Raw genomic sequence first — 13,921 nt, forward strand, 5'->3', positions numbered from 1 at the left:
AGGCCTACATTCAATTAGTGAAGACACAAATCCACATAGCTACTATGTGGGGGAACTGATGGTCAGTACTGGGTGGGGAACTGCAGGATCCTAACATAAAGCATCTGCTGCTTTTGTTTCCTTTGTCTAGGTACCCCTTGCCCACACATAGTAGGGTTAGTTAGATGAAACTGGATCAAAGGGCAATGTATTTTGTCTAGGGGAATGAATGTATTTCATCCAATTCTTTGGAAACTGGAAAGCCATATACAACAGTGGACTCTACCAAAATATTCCATGAACCAGTATTCATTATCCATGTTGGAAAAATAGAGATCATTGTACTCCCAAGGATGTCCATCCTGGAACTTACTAGAGCAATTGGAAGGAGCCATCAATGAATAATGAATTCACCCCGGGACACTTCTTCATGAAAAGGTCTTTGATCTGTGAAGGAGAAATGAAGTCAGTCAACCAGGATTTATTACTATACCTCAAGCACTTAGTAGCTGTGTGACCCTGGGTAAATCACTTAGTCCCCTATTTGCCTCGGTTTCCTCATCTGAAACATGAGCTGGAGATGGCAAACACTCTGGTATCCTTGCCAAGAAAACTCCAATGAGGTCATGAAGAGTCAGACGTGATTTAACAGCAACAACAAATATATTAAGTGATGGGGTAATAGATGGCACTTTAGAAGCTATAAAATCGAAATCTCTTCGTTTTATAGATGAGATAAGTAAAGCCCACAGAGGCTAAAAGAGGTTAAGTTTCCCAGGATCCCATAGCATGTTTTTCAATGGAGTCTCTTCATGGCTCCATTTAGGGTTTTCTTGGGAAAGGTATTTGAGTGGTTTGTTATTTCCTTCTCCCTCTCATTTTACAAATGGGGAAACTGAGGCAAATAGGGTAAAGTGATTTGTCCAGGGTCCTGGCCTCTTCATTTTATAGATGAGGTAAGTAAAGCCCACAGAGGCTAAGAGAGGTTAAGTTTCCCAGGATCCCATAGCATGTATTTAAGGTGGGACTAGAAGTCAGGTCATCCTGACTCCAAGACCAGTGTTCTAACCATTATGTCACCTTTAAGTAGAGATGGGGAGGACACAAAAGGAAAAATAAGAGAGACTTGGAAAAGAAAGAAAACATACAATTTGAAAACTGGAGGGGGCTCAGAAGCCGTATTATTCAAGCAAGACAAATATTTTCTCTGTAACATAGTGGATGACTGGTCAACCACCTTCAGTCAAAAATCTCCACTGATAAGAAACCCATTCTCTTTGGCAAAATCCCATAAAGGAAAGAATCTCATGGTTCAGCCAATTCAACCCATCCTTAAAAAAAAGTCCCTCCTCCACAATTACAAGGCCCTGTTAAAGAGTTTCTGAAAAAAAGTTAGTTGACTATTTGTTGAGAATACTTTAAGGAGCTCCTGCTGGTAGTCAACTTTCCCTACATACAGTCCAGATGGGCCTCTCAGTAACTTCCATCGTTCCTAACTCTTTCTTCTTGGGTCAAGCCAAAAAAAAATTGGCCCTTCTTCAATGTGAAGTCTTTCAAATATGTGATGAGGGCTTTATGTTACTCCTTAAGAAAAAGACAAATGGGGCGGCTAGGTGGTGTAGTGGATAAAGGAGTACCAGGGTTCAAATCTGGTCTCAGACAATAATTCCCTAGCTGTGTGGCCTTGGGTAAGCCACTTAACCCCATTTGCCTTGCAAAAACCTAAAAAAAAAAAAGACAAATAGGGGCAGCTAGGTGGTAGTTAGAATACCAGCCCTAGCATCAGGAGGACCTGAGTTCAAATCTGTCAGATAAGTATTTTAACTGTGTGACCTTAGGCAAAACACTTAACCCCATTGCCTTGGAAAACAAAAAGAAAAAGAAAAAGGAGGAAGGGAAGAAAAAGTAGGAGAAAAAGAAGGGAGGACAAATGAATGGAAGGGAGAGGAAGAAGAGAGAAAAGGAAGAAGAGGAAACGGAGAAAAACAGGGAAGGAGAATAAAGAAATGTGAGAGATAAAGGAGGAAAAAAGGGAAGAAGAACAAGGAACAAGAGGGGGAGAAGGAAGCAGGGGAGAAAAAAGGAGAAAAGAAATGGGGAGAAGGGGGAGTCAGGGAAAGAAGAGGGATGAGGGGGAGAACTCTGCACTCACACTAGAGAGAAAGAATATGACTCCAGTAGAAAGAGTGATGATCTCTCCGGCAAGGCGTAAGTAGTCCACGGTTGTGCGGTATGGATATGGGGGCTGGAGAGAGCAGGAGAGAGGCAGAGCTACCATCAGACAGCTGCCCCAGTAACCCCAACCTTCTCTAGGAGCAGATGTTCCCACAGCCTCCAAGGCTTCCCTTGCATAAGTCTATTTTACTTGGTCCCTTGCTCTGCTGGAAATCTAGCAGCTTGGGCTGTCCCAGGCTGGCTTCTTGGGCAAAGCCAAGGATAGTTTTAAAAAACCTGAGGTTTTATCCACATGAGAATGACCTCTTCCAACACCAATGGCATTCATTCCCTGAAAAAATTCCACATATTTGGTTGGTCAACGGATTGAATCAGGTACCCACCCTGACCCTGGGGCAGCCTGTGAACTCACAGTGCCCTCCAAGGGCTGGTGGTAGGCAGTGAGGGTAAAGATGATCATGGCGCACAGATAAGAGACAACACTGATGTAGAAGGAGACAGCTCCAAACTTGCGCCATTTGTCCCGAAGCAGCTCATTGATCGGCTCCACGGCCAACATCTCATGGCGGTTCTGGGTGGGGGGGGTGAGGTTGAAAGAAGAATAAGGGAAAGGATAGTGCCCCGGGCTGGCCCCATTTCCCAGATCTAGAACCAGACCAATTACAATATTCTTGGGTTCATTCAGAACCAGGGGTCTTTCCCACCAGGTGGACAATTTCCATTAATCTCTTCCCTAAAGCTCTCCAGAGATCTAGGTCAGGCCAAGAAGAGACTCTACCCTCCTTTGCCCAGCCTTCAAGGTCCAATTTCATCAGCCTTCCAGTGCTCTTCTACATGTATCAGCTACTTCAGCCAAACTGGAATTCTCAATGACTCTTTACTACTTTTCAGATCCTCCTGCCACCATTCCTTTGCTAATCTAGCCCCTGGCTTCTGGAATAGCCTTTCCTTTCCTTCTCTTTTCCCCTCTCTCCAAAAGCTGGCCACCCTTAGACATCAAGCTAGTCTCTTTCCCATGAGTCAGGATTCCCTCTTCCATCAATTAATCAATAAACATCTATTAAGCATCTCCTATATGCTGGACATTGTAAGCATGGGTAATTCAAGGAAAAGTAAAATAATGCCTGCCTCCAAGAGAGTCACCTTCTAATGAGTCAAGTGGCACCTAAGACACTTTCTGGACCTTGCTTCTGGTGGCTATTCCAGAATATTAGAGTTAATGTCTTTGGAGACCCTTCCAAGGGTCTTGGACAGAGTAGATTCATAGACTTTGGTGCAATATAGGACTTTTGAATCTCTCTAACTCCTCATAAGAAGCATGAGGACTGGAGAAGGAGAAAAGACTTATCCAGGATTTGAACCCAGGATTCCAATATCCAGGAGCTTCTGCTCCCTTCTCTCAGGCCCTAGTCTTAACCCAAGTTAGTTCCAGTGGGCCAGCAGGGCCTCACCTCAATCTTGCTGTTATATACAAGAATCTCCAGAACAGAGGACTCCTCTCCACAGGTGTCCAGTGAGGAGAGGTCATAGAGAGATGAGTACACAGGTCCATACGCCCAGTCCTTGAACTTGCGGGACAGATGTCTCGCATCCTCATCCATCACCTCCCGACGGATAATGTGCTGGAAAATCTGTAAGGGGAAGGACATGGGGGAGGGAAGATATCTCCTAGGAAAACCTGAGGATTCAGTGACCAAAATCTCCTGCTCACCTTTCCCCTTCCCATCCTTGCCAAACCCATTTGTATGAGTGCAAGGGAGCCTGAATGGGTTGTGAAGGCATCACAGGACACTGGGTTCACCTATGTGAGATGCCCCATGGGCATCATGACAAGAGCCTTATAATGTCATTGATAATATGAGCTTAGTGGAAGAGCATTGAAATACTGCAAATATCCCCAATACCACCATAGATTGCCAGAATTGGAAGGAAACCTAGAATAAGGAATGTCAGGACTGGGAGGGGCCTCAGAACAGGGGATTTCAGAGCTGAAAGGGGTCTTAGAACAGAAAATGTCTAAATCTATGATCCTATGGTACATCTCTGTGATTTCCCAAACCCAAATTCCCTTCCCTAGTCATCATGCTCCTCTATTTGATGTTTTCTGCTAGAATGTGTTTGTCTCACTTTCCCTTCTTCCTTCCTTCCTTCCTTCCTTCCTCCCTTCCTCCCTCCCTCCTCCCTTCCTTCCTTCCTCCCTTCCTCCCTCCCTCCTCCCTTCCTCCCTTCCTCCCTTCCTCCCTCCCTCCCTCCTCCCTTCCTCCCTTCCTTCCTTCCTTCCTTCCTTCCTTCCTTCCTTCCTCCCTTCCTCCCTCCCTCCTCCCTTCCTTCCTTCCTCCCTTCCTCCCTCCCTCCTCCCTTCCTCCCTTCCTCCCTTCCTCCCTCCCTCCCTCCTCCCTTCCTCCCTTCCTTCCTTCCTTCCTTCCTTCCTTCCTTCCTTCCTTCCATCCCTCCTTCCTTCCTTCCTTCCTTCCTTCCTTCCTTCCTTCCTTCCTTCCTTCCATCCCTCCTTCCTTCCTTCCTTCCTTCTTTCCTTCCTTCCTTCCCACCTTCCTCCCTCCCTCCTTCCTTCCTCCCTTCCATCCCTGTTGAACTAAGGCAGTTGAGAATAGGGGGAAGAAACAGCAGGTGGCAGCATTGAACAGATAAACTCGGCTGCTATACCTAAAGATGGCTGGAGGAATAGAAATGTATCATTAAATATTAGCTGGTAATAAGAGTTGGGGTAAAAGCTCAGACAATAGTGCGGGGGCCACCTAGAATGTCAGAGCGGGGAGGGGCCTCAGAACATGGTGCTGGGGCCGAAGCAGTGTTATGAACTTTATCATGTGATAAATGAACTTTGTCATCACAAAACTAGTCAGTGACTGAGGCTAGATTTAAACTCAGGTCTTCCTAAATTCAGGTCCAGCTCTCTAGCCACTGCACTGTCTAGTAGCTGTGTGATGTGATCGTATGGGCTCTCTACCTGTGACCTATCCATATATTATGTTCACATCTCTCTTATTTCTGAATATACTCCCCACTTCACTCAATGAACCATTCCCTGTAACAAACTAAAAGAACACACACACACACACACACACACACACACACACACACACACTTACATATATGCATTTATCCCTATACCTCTATGTGAAATATATCCCATGTGTACATGATGAAGCAAAAGTTTTTATTGTTATTTAATTTGCTATACTATTTGGTTAAATAACTGTTTTGATCACTTATGTTCTCTGGTTGGCAGGTAAAAGCCAACACACTGGTGGGGGCTCCTGAACCAGAGTTTTGAATGGATACTGACCCAAAAAATGCCTTGACCATTTGTGGGGTAGTTTGGGATTAGGTGAGATTTCAGAACTAGGCATACAAATAACTTTGCAAACTTTAAAACATTCGATGAACGTGCATTTCATGGTCACTCACCCCAATCTTGCCCGTCTTGGCAGCCATCATCAGGGGTGAAAGGCCATCATTATTGACCACTGCCTCCAGGTTACTCTCGGAAAAAAGTTTGGCACACTTAATGAGCAAGAGATCATACATCTTGGTGACGAACTTGGTATTCTCCCGTGTGTTGTCAGCAATAGCGACGAGAGCATGCAGCACCGTGTTGCCCCGGGAGTCCTGACGCCGCATGTCTGCCTTCTTATGAGGGTTCTCCGTCAGGTAGTTGACAATGTGGGGCTGGTTAGTACACGCTGCCAGGGACAAAGGAAGTTCACCTGATGGGGGAAGGCAGAACTATGAGCTGTGTTTGTGATGAGGGATAGAACTGAAATCTGGCTCAGTTTGGCTGAGCATCCCTCCAAACTTGCCCCCTCCCAGCTCTTCCTCAACTGAACCCCTCCTTTACCAAAGTAGAAGTAGCCACCCTCATCTTTGGGCTGGAAAAAACGCCCACGGGCCTGCGCATGAACATCAGCACCTTGAGTCACCAGGAGCTCCACATAGTGTTTGCAGCGACGTTCAATGGCAATGTGTAAGGCAGTCTGACCTAAGACCAATAGGGATATCACCAAGAGTCTTGGGACTGCAACATCCCTCTTCCCTTCTTTCCCACCCCTGGAACAAAGAACTAAAGACCCTAAGAGTCCAGAGAAAGGGACACTAGAGGTCAAGTCCAACCTCCCACCCAATACAGAATCCCCTGTATGATAAGGGTCATGGCCATCCAGACTTTGCCTGAATCCTCCAGTGATGGGAAGCTCACTACTCTGAACAACTTCCAATTGTTTCCAATTAAAACTTGGACAGTTTTATTTTTTTAGAAAGCAATCCCATACACACACACACACACACACACACACACACACACACACATAGGAAATATGACTCCTCATGTGTCCAGTGTATGATGTCAGGGTGGGGAGGGGACCTGGCCTGCACCTCTTTAGCACAGGTGCCCCAAGGCACTAAGTCCCCCCAAAAAGCCCAATGGACAAGTTCCATTCACCCACATTGTGGGATCATAGATTTGGCTTGAGAAGGGTCCTCTGAAGTCAGTTAATCTGTACCCCTCATTCAACAGATGTGGAAACTGAGTCCCAAAGAGATTAAGTGATTTGCCTGAGGTCATATAGGTAGTAAGCAGCTGAGCCAGGATTGAAACATTGGCCTTTGGATCACAATTTCAGGATCAGAGTTCCCTGGGACTCAGCTGGTCCCTGGCTACCACTTAGCTATGTGGTCTCCCTCTATTGGAATATAGCTTCCTCAAAGATAAGATCTCTCTTTGCATTTCTATTTGTGCTCTCATTACTGAGTATCACATTTGGTGCAGTTGAATTTCTTGAAGTTGGTGTATTTTCATTAATTCATTCATGCATTCATTCATTCAATCCTTGCTGCCTTTTTGAATTGGATGGATTCACTGTCTCTGTTCTTTCAACTTTCCCCTCCTTTGAATAGAGAGCTTAGTTTCAAGGTAGCTCAGACTCAGTTAGGTGGCGCAGTTGATAGAGCACCAGCCCTGGAGTTAGGAGGACCTGAGTTCAAATCCTAACTCAGACATTTGATAATTACCTATGTGACCTTGGGCAAGTCACTTAACCTCATTGCCTTGCAAAACACAAAAACAAAAAAAAACAAGGTAGCCCAGAAAATCTGGGGAGATAAATGGTCAAAAAAAGTGGTATACTACCCCTAGCCCCTCCCTCCCTACCCAGCTCAAGGGTCCCTACCTCTGTAGTAGACATCTCGGAAAGGTGAGTTAATGAACTCTCTCATGTTACCAGTACGCTCAGCAATGTCCAGGAGCACTGGGATGGTGTCATTGTGTCCACCACTGAGATTCAACAGGGCTTTAGGCAAACACGTCTTCCCTGTGGAAGGTTCTGAAAGTATAGAAAGGATCAAGATGAGCAGGTGCCCCAAAACTGGTGGGGGCAGGGAAGCATGGTAGAATGGAATAAACTTCTCTGGGAGGGGGGAGGGAGACCTAGAACCCAGACCTTCCCTGCATTGGCTATTGCCCTTCAGCAAGACAGTCTACCCCCTTTGCGCCCCAGTCAACCAATGGGGCTCATGTGGACTGGGGATGATGATGCACGCCCAGCCAAACTATGAAGTGCTTTGGAAAGCAAATGATATACAAATATAAGGTATTAATTAGTAAGGAGCAATGGGAAAAGCCCTGCTTTGGGGGTCAAGATACCTGAGCTCTGGTTCAGAGAATGAGCATCATTGATAGTAGGGACTTTAAAGGTGATCTCATCCAACCCACTCCCAAACAAGAATTACCACTGGAAAATACCCCTCAATTGGTTGTTCAGCTTCAGCAGAAGATCCCCAGGGAGGAGGTACCACCATTTCCAGGACATCCCAGTCTACTTTATGGCAACTATTTGTGTGTGTGTGTTTGTGTATGTGTGTGTTGTGTGTTTGTGTGTGTGTGCGTATACGCACGCTTCCATTTCTGACATCAAACCAAAATCTATGTTTTTGCATAGATTTAGCAACGATCCCTGATTGTTCCTGATCCTGTTCTCTGGGGGGCCAAGCTGAACCTCAGTTTCTAAAGAGTGTGAGCTCTGTCTAGGAATTTACTGGACTAGGGAGACCTGCGGGTGGGGGATAGGGGGGCCACAGGCAGAAAAAATCGGGGAGGGGAAGAGGGAAGGGAAGTTCCAACCTGGAAAAGTTGAACATAAGGGAGGGAGGCAGCAACCTCGAGCTTCAAATCCAGCCCCTCTGCTCTTATCATGTAGCCCCTTCCCCCAGCTCACCCCGAAATTCCTCATCTGTCAGACGCTTCTTATGGGTGAGCAGGAAGGAGAGTAACCCATCCAGGTCAGCTGTGGAACCTCGGGACACGATGTCAAAAAGAATGGGTCGGTTGAAGACTTTGAGAATGGGGGGTGGATCAGGAGCTGTGGCTTTGGTGCTCTGGGGATCCTTCCTAGAAAGGGAGAATGGGGGGTTTTTGCTGAGCCCCTGTGGGGGATGTCACAGGGTCTCACGCCTCCTCCGTAAAGAGATTTCACCAACTTTGGCCTTCACTTCAGGTGGTCTGCCCAGGGGGGTCTGAATGAACAGCCAGAGGGGAAGGGATGGGAGACACCTGATGGGGGGAAGGAGAGAAAAACGTCTAAATGAGGAGAAATGTGGAGCATGTTTGGAGCAGATGGGGAAACTGAGACAAAGATGGAGACAGATGGAGAGAGACTGATCAAGAGAAAGGGAAAGGAGAGAAAGATCAGAGAGAGAGGAGGGGAGGGAGAGAGAGACAATGAGAAGAGGAAAGCACACAAAGACAGGAGAGAAACAGATCTCTGTCAGGCAGAGTAATCCTCACTTGGAGTTAGGAGACCCAGATTGTAATACCAGGTCCACTACTTACTGATTGCATCATCATGGACAACTAAGTTCACCTCTCTAAGTCTCAATTTCCTTATCTGTAAAATGGAAACAAACGTATTTACACCACCACAACCCAGGATTGGTGTCACTGAAATGGAGGGGAGGGAGGTGTATCATGGTGCATTGGCAAAAGCGCAAGATTGGGGTTCAAGAAGCCCAGCTCTGTGTGACCTTGGACAAGTCACTTCACTACTTTGGGCCTCAGTTTCTTTCTCTGCAAAATGAAGGAGCTGGACTAGATGCTCTTTTCTCACAATAGTGTTATGACTACAGGATTATGATTGTCTATTATTATTATTATGACTATTATTATAGTAAACACAAGAGAAAGAACAAGGAAGAGAAAGGGAGAATCACATAGGAAGACCCAACCTAAGAGCTGCAAAGACAAGACAGGGAGGAAGGGAGGAAGGAAGGGAGGAAGGGAGGGAAGGAGGAAGGAAGGAGGAGGGAGGAAGGAAGGAAGGAAGGAGGGAAGGAAGGAAGGAGGGAGGGAAGAAAGGAAGGAGGGAGGGAGGGAGGAGGGAAGGAAGGAGGGAAGAAAGGAGGGAGGGAGGGAGGAAGGAAGGAAGGAAGGAGGGAGGGAGGAAGGAAGGAAGGAGGGAAAGGAGGAAGGAAGGAAGGAAGGGAGGGAGGAAGGAAGGAAGGAGGGAAAGGAGGAAGGAAGGAAGGAAGGGAGGGAGGAAGGAAGGAAGGAAGGAGGAAGGAGGGAAGGGAGGAAGGAAGGAAGGGAGGAAAGGAGGAAGGGAGGGAGGAAAAGAGGGATAGAGGGGAAGAGGGAAGAAACTCGGTTCTCGCTGGCTCTAGGCCATGCAAAGTTCCCCTCTGGGGGAAGCAGAGCCCTCAGGGAGCTTCTATTCCACCATCCAAAGGCAGATCCACTTTGTAAAGTAGACCCAAGGCAAAGAGCGGAGGCAGAATGATTTAGGAATACAGTAAAAAGGACAGAAGTGGGGGAGGGAAGAGAGAACAAGAGATAATCATCATAGTCATGGAAATGTATACAAAGCACTACAGAGTCCAGCAAAAATAATCCCCAATTTTTCATTTGGCAGAATAGAAGCTCCCTGAGGACAGGGACTGCCTTTTACTATGACGGTATGCAGTAAGTGCTTAATAAACATGTGTGGCTTGCTTTGAGCTGCAGCAAGTTAGGTGCTGCAAGTATTTTTACAGATGAGGAAATAGAGGCCCAGGAAGGAAGTGAATTTTTAATCAGCAGAGGACCAAGATCCAAGGTGAGGTGGACTCATGGCTAAGGGAGCAGTCCTCACATTATTCTCTACACACACACACACACACACACACACACACACACACACCATATAAACATATGTAAATGTATATATAAATATACATACATATAAAAATAAATATATCCCCAGAAACACATACCCATATGTAGACCCCAGAATGAGGCCCTGCCATTGGCTGAATGGGAAAGCTGGGCCCGCCAGTGTTTTTTTCCCAGACCCAGACCCCACTCCTCACACCCAGTAAGCAACACCCATGTTCGCCAGGCCTGCCCACATGCCCGGGGTATGCTCCCTCGTCCCGCCTCCCTGACGCAGCTGGGAAGGCAGCCTAGTGTGGACACAGCAGGAACAGCCCCAAGCCACCTGTGTGTTAGTTCCCAGAAACCAGTGAGGCAGAGCTGGCCCTGGCCTAGAGACAGACACAGAACGGGCTCCATTGTTGGCCTTGGAGTAAAGCACTTCTTAGGGGCCAGATGACAAGGGTTCAAGTTTCAGTTTTGTTCTTGAGTGACCTTGGGCAAACTGCCTCTCCTCTCTGGGCCTCAGTTTCCCTATCTGTCAAATGAGAAACTCATCAACCCCACAGGTCTCTCTCCCCTGCTCTGAATTCTGACAGCAGAGAGGAATGGGGTGACGATCAATCTCACTGGAACAGCGGTGAAGGTCGGTCCCCAGTTCCCAGACTCTGGATCCTAAGCTCATTCTAAAAGGGATCTTCAGCAACCAAGGCTCCTGCTCCCCCTCTTCCCCAGCCCCCAAAATGGAAGGCAGATGAACAAGGCCGAAAGACTCTCTGCTCCACCCCCTAGGAGTTTCTGACTAAATCAGGTGGCCTCACCCCCAGGGGGACATTCCTGGAGAGCAACGAAGCACACGTGTGTGTGTGTGTGTGTGTGTGTGTGTGTGTAGGAGTCGACTGTTTTCCTAAACTGAACCAATCTCCAGTCTTCTGAGGGAGGGAAAGGTTCAAGGATGTAAATCACAATTTCTACAAGGCAAAGCACCATGCAAGCATCAATGTAAATGATATGCAAATCATATGTAAATAAGATATCAAATGTTATCCCCCCACATTGCATCTTTGGTACTATAGCAACAGTTTCCATAAATGATTCTGGTGGGACTGAAAGACCCAGGACAAGGGAGTTAGGAGTTAGGAGACCTGGGATCTAGACCCAGCTTATGACCATCTGGCAGTATGACCTTGGTCAAGTCATCTTCCATTAGCCTAAGCTTTTTCATTTGGATTTTTGGTTGCTTTTTTAAATTTCTAAAATAAAAGGAGTAGACAAAGAGGTTCTCCACTGATTCTACCAGTCATTATCCTACTAAAACTCACCTGATTTGAGGTCTTTCCCAGCCCCACATTCCCTATTCTAAGGCCCTTCCCCCAGCTCTGACATCTCCTGTTCTAAGGCCCCTCCCAAGCCTGGACAGTCGATGTTCTATGTTCTAAAGGCCCTTCTGGCTCTGGAGATCTATAAGTCTTTGTGAGGCTGCCAGCTACAGAGAGGAGCTGAGGGCTGTGACCTCCTGGGCCTCTTCCAGGCCTCAGGAGCACACAGGTCTCATTCAGGTTGGAGGTAGACCTGGAGAGGGTGGGCAGCTGGCAGCCAAGAGTGCCAGGGATGCTCACAAAGCCAAGTCTGTTAAGTGGCATTGGAGGGCCGTCCCTCGAAAGCCACATGGCAGCCATGGGGGGGGGGGGTGTCGTGCAGGGGTAGGCCAGAGAACAAACAGATCATCTCTTAGTGCTAACCATTCCATTTCCCCCTCAAACTCAGCCCCTCAGAGAGGTGTGGCCTGCAGGGCCAGGAGAGGATGGACCTGCCTCAGGTCACCATCTGGGCCTTCCAGAAGGTCATGAACATAACCTTCCCTGGCCTTTTCCCCAGTGCTCATGCCATCCCTCTCTCAGATTACCACCCATCTATACTTCCTATCTCTTCTATTAGTAACAGGCCATCTCCCCCATTAGAACATCGGCTCCATTCTTACCGGTTTTGATTTTCTTTGTATACCTGAGACTTAACTAAGATTTAGCCTAGTATACAGCAAGCTCTTAATAAATGCTTGCCTCTTCAACTCTGCTTCTTCCTCATGTTCTCCTCATTCCCATGATCCTAGCATCAACATTCAGACACTTTTGCTCTATAAATGAGTCTGGTGGAGCAGAGAGAGCCCAGGATTGAAAAGTCAGGAGGAAGCCTGGGTTCTAGGCCTGGCTTGTCCCTAATTGGCAGCGTGATTTGATCAAATCCCATGAACCTTTACAGTGTTCCCAGTGACCTTTCTTCAAAACAGTCCTATGGGAAAGGAGGGAGGGAGGTTTTGTATTCTCATTTTAGAGATAAGAAAATTGAGAATTATGACTCGAACCCAGTTCCCCTTCCTCCACCCACAAGATCACAGGATCTAAAGCTGTACAGCTATGTGGTTCAACCCTCTCATTTGTCAGATGGAGAAACTAAGTCAGTCAGTTTATTCCCCACCCCCTTAGGGCCCAGTGGATAGAGTGCTGGACTTGGAGTTGGGAGGACCTGAGTTCAAGTATTCAATATAACCTTCCAAGTTCCCTTCTGGGGGTCTCCAGAGGAAAGGAAAGGGGGGCTAGCAGCAAAGAGTCACCCCTCTCCCCACCAGGATTTTGTCTTCTCTGACTTCCTTCCAAATGGGCCAGTGAAAGAGAACACTATCTTTCTCATCAAATCCTAGCTCTGGAAGGGACCTCAGGTCATCTAGTCCAGTCCCTTCCTTTGACAAAAGGGGAAATTGAGGTTAAGTCTCTTGTCCCTGGGTACACGGGAAATCGCCCGGATTTAAAGTTGGAGAGGATCAGAGGCCAAGACTCATTTTACAAGGAGCTAAGACCAAGGGAAAGGAAATGACTTAGTTACCTTAGGCAAGTCATTTCCTTTCCCTTGGTCTTAGTTCCTTGTAAAATGAAACCGCCTCTGATCCTCTCCAACTTTAAATCCGGGCGATTTCCCGTGTACCCAGGGCCAAGAGATTCAACCTCATCCCCAAGAAGGGGTCACTGGGTCAGAGGGCAGGGAGATACTCACTCCATGATCTTCTTTCTTCGCCGTTTGTTGTTGTCGCTGGGGTGGTGCCGATAGGTCCCGTAGTCAAAGAGAGAGTCCATGGGGGCCTTCTTGGGGCCAGGAACCACAGAGGACTCATAAATGGTGGACTCCAGCAGGTCCATGGGATTGGGCATGCCCTTGCGGAATGCCCCATGGAACTTCATGCGCAGGTTCTGCCGGGCATCCCCCTGGGCAGGTGGGCTACGGCTCGGTTCCCCTCCTGCCGAGGGCGAGCCATCCTCCCCTTCAAACAAGTTGGCCAAGGAGGAGAGAGGAAATGTCTCTCCTGAAGGTCCACTCTCATCCCCAGGGGGCTCACCCGCTTCCCCAGGACTGGGTCTGGGGGGGTCTTCAGGATCCGTCATGCTTGACACCAGGTTCCACTGTTGGCTTACTCTACAAGAAGAAGGAAAGGTAAGCCGAGGTGGAGGTGGGGGATGAACAGTATCTCGAAGGGGTGGGGAATTGACTTCCCAAGTTAGGGAGGGCCCAGTCCCAGGGCCACCCAGGACTTTGGAGAAAGCCTGCCCTTCTACTGTGGGAGAGGCTAGCGCCTGGGAC

At 47.6% G+C, this 13,921-nt stretch overlaps 1 protein-coding gene across 1 annotated transcript in view; it reads right to left on the minus strand.

The window, feature by feature from the left end:
• The window catches only part of TRPV4 (transient receptor potential cation channel subfamily V member 4), a 59,248-nt gene that overhangs the window by 10,588 nt on the left and 34,739 nt on the right, over positions 1-13,921 (minus strand). Inside the window, exons 2-10 of the mRNA XM_074206124.1 lie at positions 13,340-13,756; positions 8,385-8,557; positions 7,341-7,493; positions 6,014-6,154; positions 5,584-5,882; positions 3,606-3,785; positions 2,567-2,725; positions 2,132-2,224; positions 353-426 (exon numbers count right to left, since the gene is read on the minus strand). Of these exons, the coding sequence (XP_074062225.1) occupies positions 353-426; positions 2,132-2,224; positions 2,567-2,725; positions 3,606-3,785; positions 5,584-5,882; positions 6,014-6,154; positions 7,341-7,493; positions 8,385-8,557; positions 13,340-13,725 (1,658 nt within the window). The 5' untranslated portion in view covers positions 13,726-13,756. The remainder of the gene's footprint in view (positions 1-352; positions 427-2,131; positions 2,225-2,566; positions 2,726-3,605; positions 3,786-5,583; positions 5,883-6,013; positions 6,155-7,340; positions 7,494-8,384; positions 8,558-13,339; positions 13,757-13,921) is intronic.

This window comes from Macrotis lagotis, chromosome X (assembly GCF_037893015.1).
Source record: "Macrotis lagotis isolate mMagLag1 chromosome X, bilby.v1.9.chrom.fasta, whole genome shotgun sequence".
NCBI classification, from domain to species: domain Eukaryota; kingdom Metazoa; phylum Chordata; class Mammalia; order Peramelemorphia; family Peramelidae; genus Macrotis; species Macrotis lagotis.